Source organism: Pleurodeles waltl, chromosome 5 (assembly GCF_031143425.1).
Source record: "Pleurodeles waltl isolate 20211129_DDA chromosome 5, aPleWal1.hap1.20221129, whole genome shotgun sequence".
Classification (NCBI taxonomy): Eukaryota; Metazoa; Chordata; class Amphibia; order Caudata; family Salamandridae; genus Pleurodeles; species Pleurodeles waltl.
The window spans coordinates 572,257,562-572,280,018 of NC_090444.1; the positions used below are offsets into that span (position 1 = coordinate 572,257,562).

At 45.1% G+C, this 22,457-nt stretch overlaps 1 protein-coding gene across 2 annotated transcripts in view; it reads left to right on the forward strand.

Moving 5' to 3' along the window:
- Window positions 1-22,457, forward strand: part of SANBR (SANT and BTB domain regulator of CSR) — a 187,147-nt gene that overhangs the window by 151,310 nt on the left and 13,380 nt on the right. For both annotated transcript variants that reach the window (XM_069234392.1, XM_069234391.1), the window contains exons 19-20: window positions 8,442-8,530; window positions 15,272-15,363. In XM_069234392.1, the coding sequence (XP_069090493.1) occupies window positions 8,442-8,530; window positions 15,272-15,363 (181 nt within the window). The remainder of the gene's footprint in view (window positions 1-8,441; window positions 8,531-15,271; window positions 15,364-22,457) is intronic.

Consider the following 22,457-nt stretch of genomic DNA (forward strand, 5'->3'; position numbering starts at 1 on the left):
ACCTTTCTGTGGTGACTCCATTTAAAGAGGGTAAAGTGTTGGAAATCTCAGTGCGCATGCCAGAGGATCAGTGTTACTTTTTTTTAATGTTTTCTTTTTACAAACAGTAAAGCATGAATGTATAGCATGCAGACATGATCAAAATGCTCTCCACCTGCCAAGAGAGGTCCCGGCGGTAGAACAGTGGTCCCTAAATCCTGGGTGGCAGGTGGTGTGCAATCCCCCCCTCTCCTCCCGCCACACTAAAGATGAGTCTGGTAGGTGCCATAGGATGGGGTCTGTGTATCCTCCATAATTGTTCCACGGCCAATGGCAGTTTGCGCATGGCAGGCCACCATTGTTGCAGTTTGTCTCAGAATGCCTATTCAGTCCCCACCTCTCTCATAGCTGTTAGCATCAGTCACTCGCAAGTAGCTCTGGAGTGGGCTACAAAAGTCTCTGGGTCACACAGTGGGTGACAGTAGTTCCAAGTAGAGTTTCATCTGTTCATTACAGTAATTCAGGGAATTGAGCAACTGCTTCCATTTAGGGGATGTGCCTCTACCCCAGCAGCAGGCTACTACGCGTTTCGCCTGCAGAAGGGCCACGGCTGTATAGTGACAAAAAGAAGGGGACACATTCCACAGTCATCCCAGTAGTGTCACTCGGGGGTCATGTAGTATATCATGCTCTATCATCTCTGAGAGTTTTTCAAGGACTTCCCGCGAGTACTCACTAATGCCACTGCACAATCTTGAGAGATGTAGAAAACCTGCATCCTCCTGGTCACATCATTCAAACCTAGAGTCCTGATCCAATCCAAACTTATGAAGGGTTTAGGCCCTGTATAGACATTTATAATGAATAATGTGTAGCTGACTGCTGGATTATACCACACTTGTTTGCCCACAGCAGAGTGCCACATCCTGTCTGGGTTTGCTTGGTTGACAAACTAGGTGGGTTTCCCCAATGCTGTAGCATACAATATGGAAATCAATTGAGTCGTACTTGGGGCAGTTTTCCAGCTTGGGACTAGGTGGGGTTTCTTTCAGGCTGACCGTGTGTACTAACCCCCCTTAGCATGTGATAAAGAAAGACATTGAGAAGAGCCTTTGGCTGACTCCCCAAGAAGTCAGTGAGTGGCTTAAATTGTTTATTATTATATAGACCACCCCACATCCAGCAACAAAATCAACTACAGCCATACACAGAGCTCACCTAGTCAGACCACTCTATCATACACTTTGCCGTCACCGAGTCCCGCCTCACCACCCCCAGAAACTACAGCGCCCCACCTCGCATCTGGACAAAGGTCACTCAACACCAATGGAAACATGCCCTCAACACCATCCCACCCAGCACCTCCACAGACCTGAACCAGGCAGTAGAGAACTTCAACATCTGGATCACTGGTGCCGTCAACTTAGTTACTCCCACCAAACTGTGAAGACCACTCAGATCAAGGACACAAACCAGCTGGTATAATCCTGAACTTAGCGCGGCCAAACGCAAATGCAAGCAACTCATAAGGAAGTGTCAGACCAGCAGAAGCAATAATGACCGTGCTACCTTCAAAGCGGCCTTCAACAACTATCCCCACCAGATCAAAGCCACAAAAAAGGATGCCCTGTCTTGCCGAATCGCTACCAGCGCTAACCAAACCAAGGAACTCTTCATCATCATCAATGACTTCACGCGCCGCGAGCCACCGTAAACCCGATTTCCCGCCCCCCACAGGAACTCTGTGACGCCCTCGCCGACCACTTCCAAACAAGGTAGAATCTATCTACAGAAACTTCAACCCTCAGCCAACTGACAACTCCCACACTCCTCCTATCTCAGTCACTGACTACCCTCTCAGCACCTGGAATCAGCTCACCACTGCAAACACAAGCACGCTCATGAACTCCATCCACTCTGGAGCTCCCACTGACCCATTCCCCACCGACTCTTCAACCTATCAAGAGACCACATCAGCCTCCACCCTACCACCATCCTCAACACCTCCCTTTCCTCAAACACCTTTTTGGATGCCTGGAAACACCCAGACGGAAGTCCCCTCCTCAAGAAACCATCAGCTGACCCCAGCGAGTTCCCAACCTATCGTCCCATCAACCTATTCCCATTCCCCACCAAAGTCCTGGAAAAGTCCATCAACCTCCAGCTCACAGAATACCTGGAAAGAAACAACCTCCTGGATCCCTCACAATCAGGTTTCAGAGCCATCCACAGAACTGAAACAGCCCTCATCACTGCAACTGATTACATTCGTACTCTGCACAACAGAGGAGAAGGTGCCGGCCTCATCCCACTCGACCTTTCCAGAGCCTTCCACACCGTCTCCCACCGTACACTCACCCATCGTCTGAGGCAGATCGGAATCACAAACAACGTACTCCAATGGATATCCTCTCTCTCTGGACGAACCCAGAAAATCCGGCTCCCTCTCTTCACCACACAACCCAAGCACATAATCTGCGGCATCCTGCAAGGTTCCTCCTTCAGTCCCACTCTCTTCAGTATCTACATGACTCCACTCGTGGACATCGTCAGAGCCCACAACATCAACCTAGTCTCCTATGCCGACGGCACCTAGCTCATCCTCGATCTCATTGGACCCCACCATGAGAAAAGCCATCTTCCACAACTGCATGAAGAGCTTCTCAACCTGGATGAACACCCACTGCCTGAAGCTCAACACAGACAAAACCGAAGTACTGATCTTCGGCAAACACACTGGAATAACTCCAGAAGACCACGCCCAATACCTCGCCATCATTCTGGGCAGAAAACTCTCCATGAAGTGACAAGTGAATGCAGTCACCTCCTCTGATTCCACACCCTCAGCTTGAACTGCAAAGTCTTCAAGTGGCTCCCAGTCAATACCAGAAAAAATGGTAATGCAGCCTCTCATCATAAGCAGACTAGACTACGGGAATTCACTCTATGCCGGCACCTCCACCGACCTCATGAAAGACTGAAGATGATCCAGAACTCATCAGCCAGACTCATCCTCAACCTGCACAGGAGGATGCACATCTCCCAACACCTAAGAGACCTCCACTGGCTCCCCATCGATAAAAGATGTCAATTCAAGCTGCTGAGGCACGCCTACAAATCCCTCCATGACCAAGGAGCTGCTTCCTGAACCACTGCCTGAGTTTCCATCTACCTCCGAGGAACCTCCGCTCTGCCCACCTAGTCCTTGCTCAGCTACCATGCATCAGACGCAGTCGCACCAGAGGTCGCTTCTTCTACCTCGCCGCCAAGTCCTGGAACACCCTTCGCACTTCACCCTCGTTGGCACACTTCAGGAAGGAGCTCAAAACCTGGCTTTTCAACCAACGCAGCAGCACAGCGCCTGGATACCCACTCGGGTGATTAAAGTGCCAAGCCCCCCCATGCTGGGATTTGAACAATCGCTTTTGGTTCATGTGCTGATGGAGGGGGAAGTAAGAGGGCATATAGCAGCTTCTCGCCAGCGTTTCTGGACAGTCCAGGCCAGGCTCTCGAGGTGCATACCACAGTTTCCATTGTGAAGGAATTGTGAGGTATTGGGGCATTGAGCATCCATGTCAATGGGGAAAGATGGGCTAGATCCTTCTCCACTGCTAGATGCAGGAGCTATGGTACTGGTACTGGTTGTGAGGTACTGGGTTTTTCAGAACCGGTACTGATCCGGTAACCCAGCGGTGCCAGGGTACACCCAAAGACCTCGGGTACTTTCCTGATTCAGACTACAGAAACTCAGAGTCTTCTAGGTGAAGTCAAAGATCGAATTTATTGGCTGCAACCAATTGACAAGTACGATTTGTATGTTCTCAGGAGACTGTGTTTCAATGCAAAGTCAGGTTTCCTTATATACAGTTTTTTAAGCTTCAGGCAAACATTCTTGACATTTTGGTTGGTCATTCACATGTTTTCACTACAAAGGAAAAAACAGTGTCATGATGAAACCTCATATTTCATGTCATCCAACCCATAATAAATTACCCGGCAAGGCCTAGTATTTTACATCAGATAAGTGTGGACCCCTAATAAAAACGGGCACCTCCCCCTCGTAAAGTAAGAAGAAGAAAAGAGCAGGTGCAGGTGTGAGCAAGTTAGGCAGGGTGTGTGAGCGATAATAAGGGTTTTATGGCCTGGTGTGCCTTGATGCTATCTGATTCGGCCACTGGGAGAGGGACTGACCAAACAGGTTTGGCCTGAGGCAATGGTTCCAGCTTGCCCAGGTCAGAGAAAAGTCAATCAAGGTGTACGTGTCCTTGGAATCAAATCTGACTGTATTATAAGCCTATGTGAGGGCAACTTTTAAAAATGGCTGCTGTGTATAAAATGGGAGCCACGAGTGCAGGACGAAAATGGCGATTTCGAGGTGAAAACGCTGCTGGAATTGAGCGAAAATGCTCATGCTTAGTGTACTAGTCATTATCGGTCTTTTGATACTAAAATCGTACTGCTGTGGCAAAGTAAATTACATGGGTCCAGAATTTTTAGAACCACAGTTGGAACCAAAAGTGTTCAAATTGTGCCTGCATGCATAGATAATACTGATCTGGGTCTGGCTCTTCCAACCTCCCACGCCCCCTCTCACACCCTTGCCCGGTGGAACAGGAGCGCAAGTGTGCCCCAGCATACCCTTAGCCTATTGCTCACTGGGGTAGGTCTTATAAACTGCATGCATATCTTTCTAAAACGGGCTTTTGTTTGTGGTAAGGGTGTATTAATAACCAGGTAGAACAGATACCTGACAGTCACCGCACCACTCCAGTGGATATTCTGGGATGTGTTTCTGGCAGTTGGGAGTTAGCAGGAATAGGACAGATTTGGACCAGTTGATACAGATCCCTGACAAAGCGCCATATCGCAGGTATTCTCCCAGTATGTTATGGAAGCATCTATCTGGATCTCTCAAGTATAGCCATGTCATTCTTATACAGAGAAATGAGGAGCAGTCCGGTCATGTACCAGAACGTGGTGTTGCCCCGAGTCGGTCCAACAGCGGTTCCACCACCAACACAAACAGTATATGGGAGAGAGGACACCCCTGTCCGTGCCTCGAGCGATGGTCACTGAAGGGGACATCTGTCCATTGACACGGATCTTTGCCACAGAGGACGTGTACGGAAGGCGAATCCAGTCTAGAAATCCGGCGTAGGCCCCATTCTTGTTAGGGTATTAAATAGGTAGCTCCACTGCAGGGAGTCGAAGGCTTGAGATGCATCCAGACAGCGTCTGGCACTTTAGGAGTAATAAACGTGCAAGGAAATTGTGTCTCAACTAGATGCGCTGTAACGCTGCTAGTTTACATACGTGAGTTTGGCAAACAATGAACTAAGAGTGCCGCTCGAGGCAGACACTGCAACTTTGCTTTCATGGACAGAGGCTCTGTAACTCCTTTCTACAGTATCCAACAGGTTTGTTCCTGGGCTCATGCTCGTTCCTCTCTACCAGGACTTTTCTTTGCAGTACAGACTACCTGCTTTGTTGGTGATACTAGATCTTGGTAACTGCAGTAGGGTACGTTCATGTATTCTGTAGTGGCATCCCTGAATTCAGCCATCTTTTTGCCAGCATTTATCACAGTCCTCTCCAACAGCCACAGTACCACTCTAATCGGAGTCTGGCTGACTCATGATTCCCTTTGCCTGCATTTGAGGTTTTGTATATTCCATCGTATCTCATCACCTTTTGGCTCCACTTACCTAAAGTCTCAGCATTTGTCATCAGTGTAAGTCGCACCTGGACGGAAGCTCTATAACTCCTTGCTACAATATTCAATAAGTTTGCTCCTCAGCTTCTGCTCATTCCTCCCTCCCAGGACTTTCCATGCAGTTCATCCCTACCTGCCTTGTTGGTGATGCTAGATCCTAGTAACTACAGTAGGCTACTTCCATCTACTCTTTTGTGGCATTGCTAACTCGTGTCTCCTCTAGTTTGCACATGAGGGTTTTATATATTCCATCATACCTCATCATCTTTGTGCTCCTCTTCCCTGGAGTCTCACTTTACTCATCAACTCGAGTTGTTGCAGCCGAGCATATCCTTCAAGTTTACATTTCAGTTTTTTCCAGCGACCTGCTTAGAGGGTTTATGGGAAAGTAATTCTTGGCTGCTCTGTGTGGCATCAGTATCACATTCCTGGGACGTATTATCCTGCCAGGTGACGTTCACCCCTCTTACTAGACCCTGACACTTTAGTAGGAATTCCTCAGAGATTTTGGAAAGGCATGCAAGAGATTTGCAAATGGATGGCCTCAAATTAACCTAATTACAAAGAGCGGCGATGGTAAGTACTAGGGCCCTTATGTACAAAAGCTTTTTGCATTTCTTAACGGACCAAATAATAATATCGGCCCGTTAAGAAATGCAAAACAGCCTTTTCCACAAAGGGCTCTGTGGCATCGAAGACAGCAATTTCTACACAGTAGAAATCGCATTTTGCGATTACCAAAATAGGAGATCGCAAATAGGGGTTTCCTATTTGAGATTTCCAAACCCCATGTACATAGCATTTTCTAAATACGAAATGGACATTTAGGAAATGCTATTACCATTGAATCCAATCTGATAGTAACCATGTGCAACTTGAAAAAAGGCACCCAACATGCACTTTTTGCAGTACCATAGAGCGCACACTCATCCCAAGGGCATAGGAGCCCTTTACTCGAGCTCCACTTTTTCTTTTCTTAGATTTCCTAATAAGAAATTGAAAATTCAGAAATGCAAAACCATTTCTACCTATGGGCCTAAGGCTCCATTTGGATCTAAGTGAGGAAAAAGTGGTGCTTGTGTAAGTGTGCCTAAGGCCCATAAGGAATGGTTTTGCATTTCCAAATTTGCAATTTCCTAATGGCGATTGTGATTCCAAGGGAATCGCTATTAGGAAATTGCAATTTTAGTACATTCCAATTTGCATTTCCTAAATAGCGATTTCTTAAGATTCTCTATTTGGGAAATGCAAATTGGAAGTTTCGTACGTATGGGCCAGAGTGTCTTGGGACACTTGCCTTTTGGCCAAAGGAACCAGGGTGTTCCCTTCACCAGCTCAGACTATGCATTACCAGGGTTTTAAATGTGCCTCTCATTGTTTCTTTGTTTTTTCCAGCTCTTGCAAGTAAAACAAATCTACCTTACCAGACTTCCGAGAGATATCTCTCTGCTGTTAGAGCACAGATTAACTTCTGCGTGGACTATGGCAGTGTGTTCAATCTCTCCCTTCCTAAACGCTGCCCTGTCAGATATTCAGGTCATTGGTTATGCTGCACTAAGATCGCTGGTCAAAGCTCCAAGTTAATGTGCAACAACTCTTCTACTTTCAAGACCAGTTTTATCTTAATGGCTGTGTGCATTGCTTATCATGCTGTCTGTGGTGTGACACATATGCTTCTAAGACATATGCTTAGGAAATACTGTTACGCACAATACATTTGCTCAACTAAGGTGTTGTTTCTTCAGGCCCTTTGATTGGCATGTAATTTGATAGTAATATTAGAAAATGTGAATTGTTGTTCTTGGTGCTTCTTTCTAGACTGTGGAACGTTTTGCCGTCAACTGTATGGGTCTTTACAACCAGAGTGCTTCCTAAATTGAAGAAGTAGTTTTACCAATATATATAAACTCTTTCACTCACCTATGTTAGTCCGATGAAAAGTGACTTGCATAGGCAGCAGAAACCTAATATTACAGTGAAATGCAACTTCTCATTATAATTAATTTTATTTTTGTGAGAATCTTAAATGGATGCATCGAATCAATTACTGTAGACTTTCTTTGCAAGATCAGAATCATTGTCATTTATGTAGCACATTTCTGCCACTAGTAAGGACCCGAACTGCTATTTTCCCGGTTTGAAGACATATATGAACCCGAGAAGCATGTTGATCGGTGTTTCCTAATATTGGCTTGTGTGACCGATATGTGGTGGTTTCGATGACTACTGATAAAGTGTTTCCGATTTATTGTGGTGTGACTGTAGCAAAGTAGCGCAGCAGATGCATATGATGACGATAGTGCTGAAAAGGAGCCCGCTAACTCAGTAGGAGAGAAGTAATAGTGAGGGGATTGGTAATATGCGAGGACAGGATTCATATTAGGCTATGCATGGGTGTGGGCCAAATTCCTAAAGGCCATAGATGTGACTTGATTAAGGCAAAGCAAGAGATATGCTTGGCTGTGTGTAGTGCAGGTTTTGGGATGCCTGATTAAGGTTGGGTTGTGCGTCGAGTAATGCCAGAAGAGGAGTTGTGTGTTGTCTGTCATGAGCAGTGTGATGTGCTTCACTAATTGCAGACAGAGTGCTTTCAAGGATGGGGTCTATTCAGATATGTATGGTTTCTGCCTACACACAACAGTGAAGACCAGCCCCTGTAGGAAGTGTTGATTCATAGTGCGCAGCAGGATATCCTTTTGTTTCCTGAAGGATATTGCAGAATTTTACTTATCTTGCGCTCCCATTACAGACCAGCGACGGATGACTGAAATAACTGGGCACCTGATAAAAATTCGTTTGGGGGATTTGGAACGGGTAAAATCCAAGGATGGGAAGGAGGTAATATTTTCTGTTTTTATTCATCTATTTTTGTGCTCAAACAACTTTTTGTTCAAAATGTAACTGAGTTAAATGTGTTTTTATACCGCAGGTCAATGATTACATTGTGTCCCTGTTTTTCAGTACCTTTGGTTAAACGTGTACACATTATGGGTCATAATAACTTTATTCATTGCCCGTTATAAGTTAGAGAGGGCTTAAAATATTGAATATAGAGACATTGTTAAATCCCTAAACAGTTGAGGTCCGATCCCTTGCCCCTTACTGTGCCCTATTTCTGAACCTGTCGAATAGTCTCCGACTCTCTATATTCATACTTCCAAGAAGTAGTAACAGCTGGTCTTGAAGTCCTAAGAAGAGCCACCTCCAGCTTTTATGTCGAAGTGCATTGCCACAGTCGGAATTCATGGTTTGTAGTTTCCTAAGGTATGTTTTCTTTGAGGAAATTAGGATTGCTGAACTTGAGGTTGACAATGTTTTATAATATTTAGACTCCTTGTTCATGATAGAGAGTGTAAATGAAAAATGGTAACTGGGACAACAAGTCTTTACAATTCTTTGCTCGTTTTCAGTAAATTGATTCAAGGCTGATAAAACACCACTCCAAAACACAGTAATGCACAATAGAAAAAAGACTGGTAAAGATACTTAAACAAAATCATAGTTGAATACGTGTAGAGAGAAAAATGTTACTGAAAAGGTTACAGGCATTCACGTCCAAGAAGTCATTTGGAGTTGGCAGTCGAAATTGGCCCCATCTCTTGCTTAAACTGATTGATGGTTTTTAGATTATAATAGGCTTTTAAGAGTGCATAGTGATGTTCTACTATAGAGACTAATGTGCAGAAATATCTTTAAGGACTGCAAGTCTAAGGGGCGTATTCACTTAGAAATTAACCATTTTGTTTTTTAAAGTGCTTCATGAATTTTATAGTGCGCAGGAATTGTTAGAGTATCAAATGTACTGGGGAATAAATGGGAAGACAAATGTATGTAAAAAAAATAGAGATCAGAATGATATTATTTCGTATGAAAATCGGATACAAACTAGGTCGCATATTTGAAGTAGTTCTGTGTTTTAGAATGTCAATTTGAAAGGTTCCTACTGAGGTGGAAATTAGTGCCACAACAGCCTCTGACACCCAGACTTTCCTAGGTAGGACAGAGAAGGGAAGTTAACGATCCTTATCTGCTAGGAACACTAGCGCACACTAGATTGCTTTGTACTAGCCTATTTAACTATTAGATTACATCTTAATGTTAAGGACTTCCTGGAGGAAGGCGGCTTCTTAGTATGTTGTTTATTGACATCTCTCAGAAAGTATATGTTAGAGCAATAGCCTTTCATTCTCATAAGCTGTGCATCTCAGTCACATGCAATTGGTGAATTATTTTTTTGGCCTTCAAATAACATAAACATATATTGTCACTGTTCTTGGCTCCGTCTACTTCGCCTTTCTCTTAGCAGTGTGATGTTTAGTTCTTCCTGCAAGGAAAATCCTCCTTTGATTCAGTGAGATGCTGATAGAGATGAGGTATGTGTGCCAGTAAGAAATGAATACCTCCTTCCATGTAATAGCCTTCAGTGCGTTAGAGGCACCAATGTTTCTCTTGAATCACAGTAATCTATGATTTTCATTTTCCTGCAAAGCTGCTTTCAGATGTAGTGGATCTCTTTCAAGCTGAAAAATTCGGCTTTTTTCACACAGATTTTTTTTTATTCATGACTAGGCTCTATCACACTACTTCCATCAACTCTATTTTAAGTAGGTTTGCATCATTTTATAAACATGTGGCCTGCATGATTGCCTCCTAAGCCTATCACTCTTGCGTGCATGCCATCTCATCTGCTGTGCTGCCTTTTGGCTAGGTTCAGACTGTAGAAACACCATAAATAAACACACGGTTTGATGTTTATTATATGTAGATTTATGTGGAACTTGTGTTTAGCTGTTTTAAAAATAGAGATACAAAATAATTTGAAAGGCAGTCGAACTTGTTGGGATGCTTGTATTATCTTCACTGTGTTCTTCCTTTCCAAAGCATTGAATCAGCTCACCTCCCCTTTTAGAGCTTATATTTCTACCCTAATGCTATGATAACTCTGACTTGGGCTTCCATCACCGTAGCCATATATGTTCACATGTTATGTATGGCCCAACGTGCTGACAAACTTCTTGACACCATACACTTAATTTCTGGCACTGGTCCGGGTCTATTCAGTGTGCAAAGCCAAGAAACTGATTTTTAGACTGAGGGTAAAATGCAGCAAACCTTTTCTGGTTTTTGAGTGAATGATGATTATTCTTAATTTTGTCACTAAGATTTCATTTGTTTGCCACCTGTGATGATGGGCTGTCACTCCACTTTTTAACCCCTGCTTTATGTGTTCCACCTGAGCCTGTCTTGTTCGTGATTGGGATGGTGGCGATTCCAAGATCTGCTCGAGAAAAAGTTTTCTGTTGTGTCTTAACCTGGCTTTAGGTGTGATCTGTTTATTACATCCCAGGAATAAGACACACATATTAAAAGAAATTAGGGGGTCATTATGACCCCGGCGGTCGGTGAAAATGTGGCTGTAGTACCGCCAACAGGCTGGCCACATTATGACATTTGCGGGTTGGCTGATGCCAACCCGCCAATATACCACACCAACCGCCATGGCGGTAGCAGCCGCTGGGCCGGAGATAAGAAATCTTCAGCCCAGTAGCCTCTAATGTACTGCCTGCAGCATTTCGACCCTGCCTACCACCATGGTTTTCGTGGCATTCGTAACACCACGAAAACCATGGCCGTAGGCCCTACCGGTGACGGGGAATTCCTTCCCTGTCACTGATAGGAGACCCCCCCCAACACCCACCGGGGCCCCCACATCCCCCATACACGCACACTCACAGACATGCACCACGCATACACACATTTACTCACACATGCATACATGCATTCATACATGCATGCATCCATTCATTCACGCACACATCCTTACCACATTCACGCAGGCACTCATTCACAGTTCCATTCATACACGCATTCACACACATGAATACACGCATGCAAACAACAATAAACACACATTCGCATTCACGCACACACACATTCATTCACACACCCCCACTCACACACACACACAAAACACCCCACCCCCTTCCGCCCGCCCGCCAACCAGCAGAACACCGACAGGCTGTATTATTTTTCATACTAGTGGTAGCAGCGCCACCTTAACACCATCCGCCAGCATGGCCACAGATGGATTTCCGCCCTTCTTGTGGCGGAAATCCGTCTGTGGTCATATTTTGGCAGATGGATGTTAGCTGCGGTGACGATCTTTTGGCAGCCGTCGCCGCGGCGGTAGGCGGCACTTACCGCCAAATGTCGTAATGTTCGCCTAAGTGTTGTGATCTACAAAGCTTTTTAAGTGAATTGTTGTGTGTTATTTCTGGCATGAGTTTGATTTACTCTTGCATTGTGATGCTTGAAACATGCCTACTGAGTGAAAATCTCAAAAAACTTTTATCTCTGAATAATTCACTGTTAAGCCTGGAAGTAGGACACAACTATGATATGAAAAGGTTTTGAGAACCAGGCCCATAGGTGAGAGGGTGTTCATGGCAATTATAGGTGTTGGGGGAATGCTGCCCTTACACAGTCTCTCTCTAGTATATCAACCTTGAGAATTTTCAAGTCATGCTTGCTCCACCTTTATACCTTTGTGTTAAAAAAGTAAAACAAAGTTATGTGAGAAGTGTTTTCTTGTGTTGCCACACATACCCTCCTACTTCCTCTCTTGAGGTCACTGTCAAAGGGGTTAACAGATCCATAGAGCTTTCTGGATTGGGGATAAGTGGTCAATTGCCCAATGCGACCCTTAAGGCGATAAGTGTTGTTCTTAGGTGTGCATATGGAGCTTCTTTAATGTGGGAAATTGACCTGCAGTTCCTATCCCCTTGTTCTTCAATGTAGCAGCTACACATCATGTATCATATGCAAGGAAAAACCGTAAATCCATTGCAACATTCTAATTTGGTAGCAAACAACAAATCCGTATTGCTTTTTGTGCCTTAGACTACATAAAATATGCAATAATAAATTATACAATTGGGGAAATTAAATAGAAAATAGGCCATTTTATGGTACTAGTGGGAAGACTGGACACCCCCCCTCCAAGTGCACAGTTCACTCCAATTGACCAGATTTAGGCATTAGTAGCTAGTAAGTGGGTAATAGTGGAGTGAAATACATGCCACTTTGAAAACGGAATGCCTAGCTATGCCCAACTAACAAGTGAGGTAAAAGTGCTCTTAGTAGAGATGCAAGCATGAGTCTCCAGAAATCATTTTCCCTGAGTGCAGTTATAGCCCTGTCCTTAATTTTTGAGTTCTGTGCTGCATGGCATCCAGGTGAAGGAAACATTTGGTTTCCATTTGTTGCAGTTTTTCTGAACACTTTATTGGTCCTTTCAGTTTCATGTCTCTCCTTCTTTGAGACACTGACGTATGGCTTCTCTTGTTGTAGTGGTTGATATATTTTTCACAGATTGGAGCACCTTAAAATGTAGTTGTGACTTCATTTAAAACTTGTAAGGCTTCACCCATCATGGTTTCATATCTGATGGGAAAGGATTTGGGTTTGGCTGTCCCTTCAGGAGGAAAGACTGTTAAGGAGGAGAGAAAGGCCCAGCATGTCCCATGTACATCCAGAGAGCGAACTATGTGAGAGAGAGTTAGAAGTGACCCACCTGCAGAGGGCCTCCCTTGTCTCTCACAATTGGTTCCTGGCAGGAACCGGTCCAAGTACATGTGGTATTGACCTAGTCGGGGTTTTGCTGTCCTGATCGCATTGGCCTGATAAGGGCTGCAGCTGCTGTTGACCCAGACAGTGCTACATCTGCTGTGATCACCCTGGCCCCAACGAGACTGCTTCTGCCACTAGTCTGATGGGGGCTGCATCTACCTGCGTTGGCATGGGTGTGGTTTGCAACCTGCTTGCCACCCAAGGAAACAGCAGCAGCAAGAACTGCACTTGCACCAAGGTGGTTGCCCCGCAAGGCGAAGCTGGGCAGGTGCAAAGACTGAGGTGTGGCCCACTCCTGGCCTAACCAGAAACCCTGAGCTGTATTCACTCATCCCAGCCTCCACCACAGGAGTGCGGCTGTACTACTTTATTCTGAAAGAGCAAGGAAAAGGCCGACTTCTATCCATTACACAACTGGGGGTAAGAACCGAGAAGACTGTGAACTTAGTGCACATTTGTCTTGTCGGTGAAACTTAAGGATAAACCTGAGCCTGAATCATGATTTTACCTGACTGTTAGAAGGGAGGGCTAACCTAGAAAGGGGTCACTGGTTGGGACTAATAAGGAAATTCTGTGGAGACACTGTTGGAAGGGGAACTACTACACCCGTGGGTTGGCAGATACACCGGTACATGAATACTTGACACTGTCTCTGAAGCACAAAACCACCTCCAACACCTATTGTCTCAGTAGCCCCACGTTGAGCAAGACTATTATTCTGCTCATGGAGGACTAGAAGCCTTTGAATGGACACCAGATCTGACACCTGATCTAAAATACAAGACACATTGAACACACCATTTGAAAACAACACATAAACAGTTTAGCAAAAAGGCTCTCTTTGAAAGACCTACTGTCAGTTGCACAGCCTACAACTTGGGACTCCCTAGTGCACCCAGAGGCCAAAAGCTTGGTGAATACTGTTGTGTACAAAAACACACAACAACACATAACATTCTTTCCAGAGTCAGATTATTCTTTATAAGTATGCATTCCTCTTCATGTGGAAATCTGTACACCTGAGATCTATTATTCAACCTTCCTTCTACCAATGCTTTTCCATTACAGATCTTTGTCACCAACCAGTATTTTCGTGTGACCTTTTAATCAGCTTTGGTCAGTTTGGACAGACCATCGGTCTTTCAATGGTGAGAAAATTTGAGGGATCTGAAATTATGGGATTCCTGTGGTCCAGGTGCACTGTGGGTCATGCCACATGCCACTGAAAAGCCTTATGAATCTCTGGATAACTCTTCAGAAAAAGGCTATGTCAGATGTCTATAGTCTGCCTAGAACCCGATGAATAAAGAATGTAGATCAGTAATTATATTTCCAGGTAAGTAATTTGTTCTTTAATAATGTTCTCTCTTATGGCTCAGCCAGCAATAGCAAGTTTCCCCCTTCTAGGTACTAATTTCATACTCATCAAATTAAAATTGTGGAGGTAGTTAGTGTCAGTGCTTTAAATGGGCTGGTACTCTCTGGTACGGAGTACCGGCACTTTTTTATTTTGAGAGGGAGAGTACCGGCACATCTCAAGAAAAACTGAATACTTTTAATTGGAGAGTACCGGCACTTCTCAGAAGGGAGCAGGTACTCTAGTACAGAGTACCTGCACTTCTATTTTTCCATTTAAAGCACTGGTTAGTGTACATACAAGTGATGGCTGGCGATCAGGAGGCACCTCATCCTATCAATGTTATACAAATGTGTTTACTATGACAGGCAGCCAGATATAACTTTGATAGTAATTCATTTAAGTGATAAGTTAGACTTTCAAATATGGGTAGTAAGTATTTTGGGCATTTTGCATTAGTGATTAAAGTGGAATATGAAGGGATGCCAACCTGTTTAGGATGATTTTAATACATTTTATGACCGTGTTCGCTCAAAACATTACCTGTTTGTGGAGGTTATTGAAAAACTCTTGGTTTTCTTTTGGATTTCCAGCATGCTGGGGGAATTTATGCTAGACTTGAAGCTCAGATTAAGACCCCGGCACCAACAAGCACTCGACAAAACATAGCAGAGAGGAACCCTAGGTAAGTAAATTCAGTGCCCTCAGCAAAACTTTTTTGTATGTGTGTTTCTTAAAAGTTCCACATGTGTGAGAGTGAGAGAATATTGATCTGTATATCTAAAAATCTAGATCCCATGTTGAAAACAATATAGAATACTACTGTGTATTGAATAGTTGGAGGAACACCCAGAAGAATAAGTACAGCAATGGACTTAAACAGTTATTAACCACTTATCTAGTATTTTGGGTTGATAGAGATGTTTGTCTAGTAATTGTTTTACCTTTCTATTAGAGATTAAATGTTTTGCTTTTTCGTAAATACTGTAGTGGCCCAATGTAAAAGAGGGGTAGTAACAGCAAATCAGATAAACAAGACTCGGGCACTATTGGCTTGATATCCTACAGTTGATTTTCAATAACTGCATATCCCAGTGCATTCCTCTGGTTCCATCACTGACGACTCAAAGGTTTGAGATACCTCTGATCAAAATGTTGATGGGTCAGTTGCCCATTCTAGAGTGGCTGATTCTCTACCATGTCTGACAGAGCTACTTGTTTATGTATACATGGAAGTTATATAGCCCAAACCTAGCAGCAATCCAAGGGAGCCTGTTTCAAGAAAAGGTTTAACATTCAGTCAGCAAGAGAAGGCGTATGGCTCACTGCACTCAGGAAAGGTGATGGAAAGGGATGAATTGCATTGGGGTACAAAGGAAGAAAAACAGTAAGGAGTCTGGATGATGGGAAGTTGCTTGGGGTAATGAATGTTCACTGGTTTCCAAAGGTAGACAAGGGGTTGATCCTGGCAGATATGGACTGGGACTGAATTCTCCACAATAGGGGTTTAGCAGACAACTTGGTGATATATCTTCTCGTGGCTCCATTTCCAAGCTGGCCTAGGTACTACTGTGGTCCAGTGGAGCTCTTGATCTTGGTTGCCAGTTTTAATATGTTGGAGTTGATTGCTGTGTCAAGCATGTCTTGAATGTGATGTGGACAGACAGTGGGAAACAGTTTTCTAAGCATGTTTGATTCTCTTGTACTTTCAAGGACCTGTGATGGGATAGCTAGCACTGGAGTCTCAAAAATGCTAGCAGGCAAATCATTACCTCCATCGAGATGAGATAGTATCAATGGCTAGTCCTGAAGATAAGTTTGGTGGGTCTGCGTAGAAGCCTTAAGACACTGCAGCAAGTCTTTGATTGAATCAATCTAGATTATTTTTTAAAAGCTGTTTGTGTACCTTGGTATTATTTGCAACATTTGGTGAGGAGTACAAACTCCTTGCTTGATAGAGTTCCAACTTGAGCTAAACCTTGGACATGCATGCTTGAATGTTGGTGAGGCAGTACTTCAGATTGCTGATGTGATAACCTGAGGCGTCCTTATTGAGGAATGGTGAATGTTGATATGTTTGTTTCACAGTAAGAATTCCATATTGATGATTACTGATGGAAGAATGGGGCCTTGGGATGCCATGATTTTGAACCCGAAGAACTCACCTATACTTGCATAGCTCTGTTCTTCAGATATGATGTGAACTGCTGCAGGGTGATTTAGTTGAAGCACATACTCAGTAGAGGGGTGTTAAGTAGAGCAGGGTGATCAACTGCCTCAAAGATTGCAGAGAAGGAAGAGAAGATATGTATTGTTTTCTGAAATTTGAAGAATGTCTTTGAGAATGTAAATCATGGTCGTCTCCATACTGCACTTCTGTTAGAAGTCAGATTGGTACTCATGCAGGAGGTCATGATCTTGGTATTCAGGTGTTGCTATTTGGCTATGGCCTTCTCGTTAATCGTCCCCAGGACTTCTAAGTAAATGATCAAGTAGTATGCAAGGTCATCATGGTCTAGGTTGGGCTTCCACTGGTGAAGTTCAGAGCTGTGTCAGCAGAAATATCCTTCAGTATCGGTGATGGAATAACATAGCCTTAATAAGTTGTGGCCTTTGGGATTTGAGGACTTTAGCCAGCTCACCAGTAGAGAGGGCATTAAGGGTAGTACTCACACTCTTCTAGAGCAAAGAAAAAAAAAGCATAGGTAACATAGAGGAGATAAGCTGCCAGGTTGACATTGGATTCCCACAAGATTGTCATCTTTGGTGCCAGTTAGTTGCAGTGAAGCCTTCCGATCCCACTCTAGCCGGTTACAAGCCTATTCCACAGCCTGATCTGACCCTTGAGTTGACTCCACAGGCATCTTGCACTCCATCAATACCTTTTCAGTCATTGGAGGGTATACCGCAACCACAGCCTTCCTTTCCAGAGATCCGGGTTCTGGTATAGACCCAACAGCGTTCCTCAGTCCAATGTTTGGAATCTTTTCTAGAGCCTCAACTCCAACCAATGTACTCTTGGGACCTGTAGCGCTGCATGGGTCCCACATGGTAATGTCGATGGCACAATATGGCACTGGGACGCCCGCTTCTACACAGACTCCAGCCTCCTCTCCTGCCCACATCTAAGCATTCCTCTTTTCAATGTCTTGAAAGGTGACATCCTCAAACCCACCAATGACTGTTCCTCTGCCTCCACCAGCACCATGTCTGGAGTCACTGGAGCGGACTCCTCCATCTTTGGAAACCTCTTCCTGTCAAGAGGTCCACAAGGGAGGAACAGAGGCTGATAGAGGAAGAGGAATACAAGATGGTTAATTCACAACCTTTTTGGTCTAGCCTATGATCCTCTAAATCTCTACACAGCTTACACTGATGGGGGAAATCCCTAAGTGGCATCAGGGTTGTCTTCAGCTAGCAGCCTTGATACTTCTCCAGAAGTGGAGATGGAGATTCTAACTGAAGCCTCAACTCCACAGGGTGTATCTTTCCACACAGTGGTCATGAACGTGGCAAAAATTTTGGACTTACAGTTGCCGGCTGTGGACTTTTTCTAGTCTCCTCATGGAGGCGGTACTCCCCTTGGTTCCAGCATCGGACCCCTTACTTCCCTTCAGTGATGCATTGGTGGAACCTGTCTTGGCAGTCTGGGAAAAGCCACCTTCTGCGCGGGCGGTTAATAGACTAGTTGCCAGTCGCTATCACCCCGCTCCAGGGGACCTGAGCTTCCTTTTGGCTCACCTTTACCAGAAAGTCTGTTAACCTAGGCATGCTGATCCTCAGGCCATTCTCAAGGCACATTCTCAACAGGGAATCCAAATGACTGGAAGCATGAGAAAAGAAAATCTTCTCTGCTAGTAATTTGGTACTGAAGTCCTTGAATGCCAACTGTCTTCTGGCCCGCTATGTGCACATGCTGTGGGATATGGCCCTGCTAGTCACACCTCACATCCTGGAAGACATGCATGAGCACTTTCATACTGTTCTTAGGGATTGACAAAATGCCTTTAGACATATTTGTAAATTGATTTCCCAATGAGGAGATGAGAGGTTTTTCACAGAGGGCTCATCCTCTTCATGACCCAACGTGCTCTTACAAAAAAAGAGCCCTTCTGGTTAGTAAATGCATCAAACTTATGTATTCTGCAGGTCCAAAAAAGCAATTCACTTTTTTGTTAGTAAAACCCTCACCCACCAGGGTTACCCCTCAGTGGCATGCTTCATCATAGGCTTTCTTCCCGTTCCCTTTCGGAACGGGGAGTGCTGCTGCCTGTGAAAGACACAGGAGCACTTAAAGTTCTACACAACTATGATAGTTGGAATGAAAATACCCCCAAGGTAAGGAGAGGAAGGTTCTTTGAGATTAAAAATGTCTACCTGATAAAGCCCTGTCTAGTTCATTACTGCCCTCAGTGACATAGTTAAAAAGGGAGAAGATAAGATAGAAACCAGTGGTTATAATGACCCCTGTTTCTATAGGTCGACATGTACCAAAAGCTAGTAGTTATAATTCCCCCTGATACTATAGGTCACCATGTACCGAAAGTGAATTGCTTTTTTGGACCTTTGGAATATCTAGGTTTGATGCATTTATTAAGTAGAAGGGCTCTTTTTGTAAGTACATATTTGTAAATCGAGCCTCGACATCGCTGACTCCGTAGTAAGTGGTATGGGCACTGAAGCCCTCTTTATGACTTCAGCGGTCCAAACAGTTGACTGCCTAAGTCACGCCAGCCAGGAGACTGCCATATTATGACTCCTGGCAGCTCTCCACCATAAAATGGGCAGAGAGCCGCCAGCAGCCATACTCGCAGTCGGTGGTCTAGTGGAGGTTGCTCCGCTGGCACCGCCACGTCATCACAACACCGCCCGCCGTATTACAACTTTGTAATCGGCATGGTGATGGAGTGTTGCCGGCGGAGCAGGCCCCATGGACCCCGTTCCCTCCCAGATGACCACCGCGAGCAGGGAAGGTGATCGTCCGACAGGGAAGGAGCGTAATGGGAGTGGAGGGGTGTTGAGTGTTTTGTGTGTGAATGGGTGTGTGTGTGTGTGTGAGAATTGAGGGGAGGGCGTTTGTGTGCATGTGTATGTATGTATCTGTGTGAATTTGTGTCAGCGGGGATAAGGGGGTGTTGTGGACTCGTGGATGTGTGTGTGCATGCGTGGATGGGGAGTAGGGGATATGTATAGGGTTTGGGGGTGGGGATGGTGGTGTCTACAGGGTTTGGGGGATGGGAGGAGGGCCGTGGCTGTTTCCGGAGGGGGGAGTCACATACTGGTGACAAGAATATTAATACCGGTCGCCAGTATCCTTTCCTCCAGGGATTTACTGGCAGGGTTGCAGCCAGAAAATCTCTGGCAGAAAGGATTACCAGCAGTTTTCTCGCTTTCGAGGATTCTCTAGGGGATTTTCTTATAGTTTACAACAATCTTTCCAACCACTGACACAGTAACTGCAAAATCTGCTGGTCTACCAGTACAGGGATTAGGGCTAGGGGGAAAGGCTGTGGATCCTCCTCTTCATCCTCCTCTCCTGCTCCTCTAGGAAAACAGACTGAGTTCTCTTCTCATGATCCACGTGGAGCCTGTGGGAGCACGGGTGTCCTTCTTTCTACAGGGATGGAAGGCCATTACTTCAGACCAGTGGATCCTTCAAATAGTGGAGAGAGTCTACATCCTTCTCTTCCTTCAGGCTGTACCCCACATACAACTCCCTTCCTTCTCTCCCACCCTGGACCACCTTTACATCCTGCAGCAGGTGCTAGCACCACTCCTACAGAAAAGAGCTGTGAAGTTAGTGCTGGAGCAGGAAAATGGCCAAGGAGGCAACTTCTGTTATTTCCTTGTACTCAAAACGAAACGTCAGCCTTGGTTAATTACTGGACTTCAGGGAGTTGTTGTTTAAGGTGCTGACCCTAACCAAGGTGTTTCTGGCATTGGAAGCTGGATACTGTATGGTTTCACTCAACCTGCAGGATGTGTATTTGCACATCTCCATCCTACAGTTGGATCAGAAGTATTTGCACTTTGTTGTGCGTTCTACACATTACCACTTTGCAGTACTCCTCTTTGGATTAACTTCAGGGCTTGGAGTCTTCACAACGGTGATGGCAGTGGTTGCAACTCACCTCAGGAGGTCTGGCATCCCCTTTTTCCCATACCTGGACAATTGACTGATCAAAGCCGGGTCACTGGAAGTGGTATTGTGCCATCTGCAGTCAACTGTATCTCTGCTGATAGACCTGGGTTCTCATCAAGCCCAGTTCTCACATGGGGCCCTCCCCATGACTCCAGTTGATGGATTTAGTTCTGGACACATCCCTTTTCCATGCCTTTGCTCCACCCTTGAGGATATCCGACATCCAGAAAATGGTCCCATCATTTCAACAAGGTGCAAAAGTTCCTGTTCTGAAGGTCCTGAGATTTCTAGGTCTGCTATGTTCCTGCAGTCTCCTAGTCAAGCATGCGCGTTGCCTCTTGAGGGCCCTGCAGTGGTACTACCACAGGTAGCGGCTATGGTGTGGGAGAAGACCTGCTAAGCTCTATTGTGATTACAGCCAGGGCTGTGGCAGAAGTGGCTTGGTGGTGGAATGAGGTGAACATCCATGGCAGGACGGCCTTCAGTACTCTCCATCTGTGAATACAGTAGTTATGGAGGACTCCACGTTAGGATGGGGAGCTCACCTGGAGAATCTGGAGAGCAAAGGTGTCTGTTCTTCAGAAGAAAGAGTTCTTTGCACCAAGCTGTTGGAACTGTGGGAGATTCGGCTGACTCTCAAAGCCGTCCTCCCCTCCATCTGGACAGCACAAGGGCGATCTGGTATGTCAGCAAGCAAGGAGGAGTAGAGTTTCACCTCCATGGCGTGGAGGCATTGAGACAATGGTCTGGGCACACTGCCAAGGGATCCGGTTGAATGTCAATCACTTAGTGGGTCTATAAATGTCAGCAACCTAAACTGGCATTATTTTGGCGATCACAATTGGTGACATCTGTCAGAGATAGCTCAGGACATCTTTGCACAGTGGGGCACTTTTCAAGTGAACCTGTTCACCTCTTTGGGCAGTGCTCAATGCAAGCGGTTCTGTGCCCTTCAGTAGCCACTGAGGGGAGCATTGGGGGATGTTTTTCAGTTGCCATGGAATTTTCCTTGACCCTGCATTTGACCCCAATACCTCTGATTCCTTGGTTTCTGGGAACATGTGCCAAGATTGCTCATTGTCGTGGATTGGCCAAGGAGGGTGTGCTTCTCTGCATGTCCCCCACTCAAGCTGCCATTCAGACCAGAGCTTCTCTACCAGTCAGAGGGGATGGTACTGTACCCCAATCTCGGAGTACTTCACCTACATGCCTAGAGTTTGAGCAAGGACGTTTGAGTTCCTTTCAGCTGGCACAGGAGGTTGTCAACGTCATTATTTTGATTAATCTCCTCTCTACAATTTCTACGTTCCCTTGTCCAGAGGGGTTGTGCGATTGGTACTGTCAAGAGGTACTTAGCTGCATTATCAGACTTTCCTCTTTCTGCCAGGGCAGCCGTCCCTCTTTAAATCCCCAAATGTGATGCTTCCTCTGAAGGCATTAACAAATCTCTAACCTCCAACCCACTTTGTTGTTCCCCAGTGGGAACTTTTCTGATGGAGACTCTGATTGAGCCCCTGCACAGATGACTCTTAGGAAGGTTAACCTCGAGGACAGTTTTTTTACAGTGTTAATTTCAGCCAGATGGATGAGTGAGGTGCAGGCTCTTAGCTCCCATCTTCCATTTACATGTTTTACCC